We start from the raw sequence: 6712 nt of genomic DNA on the forward strand, positions 1-6712 counted from the left end.
TCTCTCGTGAACACGCATACGACAGTCAGCGGAAGCTAGAGATTACTCTTAAAAGACAAGCTATACTTGTATAAAGACCTTTAGTAATTTCAAAAGCAATGACACAATTTTATTTGTTAGTATTGTTTTTGTACTTACTGTCATTGCAGTGACCATATTGCAGTGTAATGCAAGTATGACAAATTTCAAAGAAAGAACTCTTCAATGCAGGATGACAAAAGATTTATTTGCAAACATGCTTAACAAACATTACGCATTAAAATAAGTCTTAAAATAAATGTCAACAATCAAACTTAAAAAGGTAGCTTTGTGGCGGAATGTCACATATGATTTTGGAATCTCTATTCAAATTTTTGAGCACTGAAATATAACGTATGTTTTGTGCAGTCATTTCATGTACAATTTTTCCACTGTGAAGGGGTTACATTTGCATTTTTTTTCTTGAGCATGCAAGGATCATTTTCAAGCTGCTAAAATGCCCCCGAATAACTTTAAATAAATCATATATATAAACTAAACATAATTCATTTCAGGGAGGACCAAACAACAATTAATACCAATAGCTAAAATAGCAATCTGTAATACACCGGTTTTATATTTCTTATTATTTTGTATTTAGATCTTGTAGAATTATTGATTTCCCCAGTCACTGCTTAGTAAGGGTATATAAAGACAAAGACAACCTGTCATGGTCAGAATGGGAATTGTTGGTCAGAATATGCTTGAAGTGGGCTATACGCATTAAAAATGATTCATTCTGCCTCTGGGGAAAAAAAAAAATCAATGAAGCACTTTGGCTCATATTACACCCCCCTTTTTTTTCAAACAATCAGAAGTTGTAGCACACATAGCATGCTTCTGAAAACATACAGTGACAATATTACCTCGCAGTGAATCAAACAGTTATGGATCAGCATTTGTCAAGCTGTACTTGTTTAACCCTCTGTGGTAATACACACTGACACATGATGGGGTGGTTGTGTGTTGCCATATTTGGAAGAACAAGGATCTATTCACGATAGACATGTTGTAATGGCAGACAAGGGTGATTTAATAAGGTAATTATTTTTACAGGAGAACAGCATTCATCTTCTAGCACATGAACAAACACTCAACCACACCCACACACACTTACACTGGCTTGGCTAATTAAAAATCTCCACATAAAGTCATCTGTGCTGAGATAAGTGTCTCGTTTAAATTCATGAGTAGGAAGCATTTGGTGGTTATGTTACTGTTGAGCTGGAAAATGCCAAATGAATGAAGACAAATTTGTCTTAGACTCCTGTAATCTGAAATGTTTGAAAGAGATAGTTCACCCAAAACTAAAAATTGTCATAATTTACTCAGACTAATGTGGAATGCAAAAGAAAGCAATTACAATGAATGATGACTTGATGCACAAGCACTATAAAAGTACCATAAAATAGGCTTGTTTATTATTTTAAGTCTTCTGATGTCGTAAGATGGTTTTGTGTATTTCTTCCCTTTGAGTGGGCTGTTAACTATAAATGCAGCTGGGTCATTAAGTTGAGGTCATTTCTATAAACTTTTTATAATTTATTAAAAAATATTTTGAAGTTAAATAAAAAGTACTCATTTACTCAGTGTATTAAAAAGAGTGTCCCAAATACAATTGAAATCAAAAGTTTACATACACCTTGCAGAATCTGCAAAATTGTAATTATTTAACCAAAATAAGTGGGATCATACAAAATGCATGTTATTTTTTATTTAGTACTGACCTGATGTTTAGATATAGTCCACAAGAGAAAATAATAGTTGAATTTATAAAAAATGTCCCCATTAAAGTACATACACTTGATTCTTAATACGGTGTTGTTACCTGAACAGGTTTTCAGCATTTTGTGTATTTGAACCCTTTCCAACAATGACTGTATGATTTTGAGATCTTTTCACACTGTGGACAACCAAGGGACTCATATGCAACTATTACAGAAGGTTCAAACACTCACTGATGCTCCAGAAGGACAAAAAAAAAATTGTCTTCTGGGAATCAAGCATCTTTTGTAAATTCTGAAGGGCAGTACTAAATGAAAAACAAATATGATATTTAGACAAAATAAGAAAAAATGTACACATCTTCATTCAAAAGTTTTCACCCCCTATCATTTTTTCCTGGAGCATCAGTGAATGTTTGAACTTTCTGTAATAGTTGCATATGAGTCCCTCAGTTGTCTTCCGTGTGAAAAGATGGATCTCATAACCATACTGTTATTATTGGAAAGGGTTCAAATACACACAAATGCTGAAAAACCAAAGAATTTGTGGGACCTGAAGGATTTTCTGAAGAACAGTGGGCAGTTTAACTGTTCGAGGACAAACAAGGGACTCAGGAACAATTATCACTAAACAAAAAAACAAAAAAACAGCTGCGGATCATTCAGGTAACAACATAGTATTAAGAATCAAGTGTATGTAAACTTTTGAACGGGGTCATTTTGTATAAATTCAACAATGATTTTCTCCTGTGGATTATATGTAAATGTCTTCTATGTGAAATATCTTATTCAGGTCAGTACTTAATAAAAAAAATAACATGCATTTTGTATGATCCCTCTTATTTTGCTCAAATAATTAACAATTTGCAGATTCTGCAAGGTATATGTAAACTTTTGACTTTAACTGTATATTCAAAATAGGCCTATACCACAAAAAAATATTGGATACACAGCCTCCTCAAAATTGTAACTATGAACACACAACTTAACATGCCTAAACCAGCTACTATTGATGCCTGGAAATTCTCACTATATTGGACTTTTTTTTAATGGATCTGACAATTGGTCTATCTGTCTTTTACCTACCTAACAAATCTGGTCAGTAAAGACATTTTGAGTAAACTATCCCTTTATTGTGTTCCAACATTTATCCCCTGGCAGGAACCATTTAGGCAAGAGATCAACTCTTAAACACAAAAAGCAAAAAAAGTAAAAATAGCAACTTCTTAAAACATATTATGGCAGTTCTAAAACTGTTCGCACATCATTGGCATGTTCGATCGAGCCTAACATCTAAATTTATCTTTAGGTGAATGAGCACACACTGAAAACTATAGCAAAAAATCCCATGAACCTCTTTTACTTGTGCAGTGTATTGCACATGTCATTATGCATGCCTCCTCCTTATCATCATTAAATGTCAAACCATAGGTGGGCTAAAATAGTTATGGAGTTCAGGGAACACAGATGGCGTATTACAGTAATCGTAACAGATATGCTTATGTAAGTGCTCGGAGTGGAGAGAAACACTGCATTATATAGTGATTTATATCATCATTTGCTATGGCTTGATTTCTCTGTTCCAACAACAGGAAATAACAAAATAAAAAAAAACTGAAGCACCAACATATTCTCTTTACAACTATCTTATGAATACATAAATAAATGCAATTATAATTTGTCCATTTAAAGGTGAAACACATCAAATGGATTTTTACTATGTTACTTAGTATATACAGACACGTTATGCATTAATGTACAATTCTTTACATTGTTGAAGCATTCTTTCCTGTTTGGTTCGATTTTTCAAGTGCTCAGAAAGTAAAGCTTGCCTTACAGCAATGCGTTCCATAACAGCTGCACATAACATTTAAGCTGCTGCTTAAGACGTTGTAACCATTTGTGGCACTGCCTTTGATGACGTTCTCACTGGGTTATAATCTCCCTCTTTTAAAATCGGCCCTACATGCGGAAAGTGTGACAGTACATCTTTAAATACTGTCTCCTAACTAACAGTCCTCCCAAAGTGTCCTATAGTTGCAAAGTGTTTAACAGTAGCAGCATGACAGCAAGGCACAGGACGAATGTGCTGTCCACCAAATACCATTTCTAAACTACTTTAAAGCTGCTTCGTCTCAGTCTGATTGCCAGATTATATTCTTGTGCTTTCAGGAGGTTGGCGAGTGGGCTTGTAGCAGGTGTAATTGGGAAATCTTGATGCAATAGGTTGTGCATGTCTATTTGATTCACAGTGTAACAGGGAGAAGGCTTGTTCCCCTACAGAGTCTAGGAAAATGGAGTTTACAAAGGGTTCAGAGACCCAGCTCGAGTCCAGCGGCATCCATTTTGGAAGTGTTGGATGATGACTCATCAACTTTGCACACTATTTCCTCCTCACTGAGGCAGGAAACCTGAGTTTATCGCTGTGTATTACATCCTGTATATGACGTACGACTCTCAGATTTTTAAGTTTCGTCTTGGCTACAATTGGAAGCGAGTGTTCTGCTGCAGCTTGTCTATAGGCCGGCAAATGGTGTTTGAGCACATTATGTAAATCTAGGGCGAATATTACTGCTCTTATGCTTTGTATATTAAGACAGGGTCAATGAGGTGTACTGCAGCAGTGCAAGAACGTGGCTATGGAAGCATGAGGCTTTTATAGTGCTAGAATGCAGGTCTGTGATGATGTGACTGTAAGCACGTCTCTGTTGCCTTTGGAGGATAAGCAGTGAGGGTAAAGGTTGCACAGCCTCTTCAGTCCTGCAGCAGCGTTTCTCTCCAGTTAAAGCTGTGATTGGGTCCATGGGTAAGCGGCAGGATGGGTGGATCCACAAGCTGCCAAACGCCTGTCTCACCCATCTCCTCACAAGCACAAAAGCCTAAGTAAGGTATCTGTGAGAGAGACAGGAAACAATGGAAAGAGAGAGACATAAAAAAATAAATAAATAAGACGAGATGTTGAGAAATATTATATTTTATTATACACACACACACACACACACATGCATACATACATACATACATACATACATACATATATATACACATATATATACTGTATATACATACACACACACATACACACATACATATATATATATATATATATATATATATATATATATATATATATATATATATATATATGTGTGTGTGTGTGTGTGTGTGTGTGTGTGTGTGTGTGTACCTGGTATTCATCACGTTGTGGGGACCAAATGTCCCCACAAGGATAGGAATACCAGTAGATTTTGACCTTGTGGGGACATTTCTCAGGTCCCCATGAGGAAACAGGCTTATAAATCATGCACAATGAGTTTTTTTGATGAAGTAAAAGTATGCACAATCTCCTGTGAGGGCTAGGTTTAGGTGTGGGGTAGGTGTAGGGCAATAGAAAGTACGGTTTGTACAGTATAAAAACGTCTCAGGTTACGTATGTAACCCTGGTTCCCTGAGGGAACGAGACACTGCGTCATCAACGCTCTGGGGGGAATGCCATTGGCGAACCCGGCTCTGAATCAGTCTGCAACCAATAGGATGACGGGAGTGACGTCACCAACGTGATGACGTCATACGACCAGGAAGTATATAAGCATGTGCGTTTCAAACCGGCTTCAGCTTCCAGGAATGAAGCGATGCGCGGTAGGAATGCGGGAATTATGGCCCATGACGCAGTGTCTCGTTCCCTCAGGGAACCAGGGTTACATACGTAACCTGAGACGTTCCCTTTCGGGAACTCTACACTGCGTCATCAACGCTCTGGGGAACGATATGCCCACATCTCCAGAATTCCAAATTCCTACCCAGTGGTGTTTGTCTGGGAAGAAAAAAGGGGGAGCGCTGCTTCTGGTGGATCAAGCCAGGAAAAGCTCTCTGCCTGGGGTTACCAGGGCAAGAGAGGCAGTACACCTCTGTCCGGGGGACCAGCCCGGAATCAGAGGGCAGTGCTCGTTGATACTTACCTGCAGGAGCACTGACGGTTCTCCGCCTGGGAAACTGCCAGGACAGGAGAAGTATTACACCTCCGTCCGGGAATAGTGCCGGAGCGAGAGGGAAGTGGCATATACCTCGGCCCTCGGGCTCGCGAGGAAAGTGGTCGCTCTGTCTGGGGACACCAGCAAAAAGAGGGACCAGAAGAACTCCGCCTGGAAAACTGCCAGGACGTGAGTGGGATGACATCTCTGCCTGGGGAGCACCCAGCGCAAGAGGGAACATAACAAGTACCTCGGCCCTCAGGCACTCGAGGAGAGTAGTCCAAACTCTGTCTGGGGGACAGCCAGCACAAGAGGGACTGAATTAGCTCCGCCTGGAAAACTGCCAGGTCGCGAGCGGGATTACATCTCTGCCTGGGAGTACCCAGCGAAGAGGGATATGATCCGCCTCGGCCCTCGGGCTCACGAGGAAAGTGTCTACCTCAGTCTGGGGACCAGCCAGACGTAGAGGGACAGGTAGCGTCTGGGGAGTATGCCAGAACGCTAGGTTGCTTCGCCTGGGAAGAGTGCCAGGACGCAAGCGGGATTACATCTCTGCCTGGGACGTACCCAGCGAAGAGGGATTGAGTAAACCTCGGCTCTTGAGCCCACGAGGTTAGGTCATACACCCTAGTCTGGTCACCAGCCAGAGAGGGGTCCTCCTTGGCCCTCGGGCACACAAGGAGAGGGCAATCCTTTGTCGGGGCGCACCCGGATCAAGAGGGATGCAATTAGTGCCTGGAAGCTCTGGCCAGAGCACGGGAAATAGCTCCGCCTGGAAACAGCCAGGACGCGAGTGGAATTACATCTCTGCCTGGGGAGTGCCCAGCGCAAGAGGAATCATAGCAGGAACCTCGGCCCTCAGGCACTCGAGGAAAGTAGTCCAAACTCTGTCTGGGGAACAGCCAGCACGAGAGGGACTGAATTAGCTCCGCCTGGAAAACTGCCAGGACGCGAGTGGGATTACATCTCTGCCTGGGAGTACCCAGCGAAGAGGGATAT

The 6712-nt window shown here is 40.6% G+C and overlaps 1 protein-coding gene across 1 annotated transcript in view; it reads right to left on the reverse strand.

The window, feature by feature from the left end:
- Window positions 1-205: 205 nt before the first annotated feature.
- Window positions 206-6712, reverse strand: part of ubash3ba (ubiquitin associated and SH3 domain containing Ba) — a 49939-nt gene continuing 43432 nt past the window's right edge. Inside the window, exon 14 of the mRNA XM_073840542.1 lies at window positions 206-4634. Within this exon, the coding sequence (XP_073696643.1) occupies window positions 4497-4634 (138 nt within the window). The 3' untranslated portion in view covers window positions 206-4496. The remainder of the gene's footprint in view (window positions 4635-6712) is intronic.

Source organism: Garra rufa, chromosome 5 (genome assembly GCF_049309525.1).
Source record: "Garra rufa chromosome 5, GarRuf1.0, whole genome shotgun sequence".
NCBI lineage: Eukaryota > Metazoa > Chordata > Actinopteri > Cypriniformes > Cyprinidae > Garra > Garra rufa.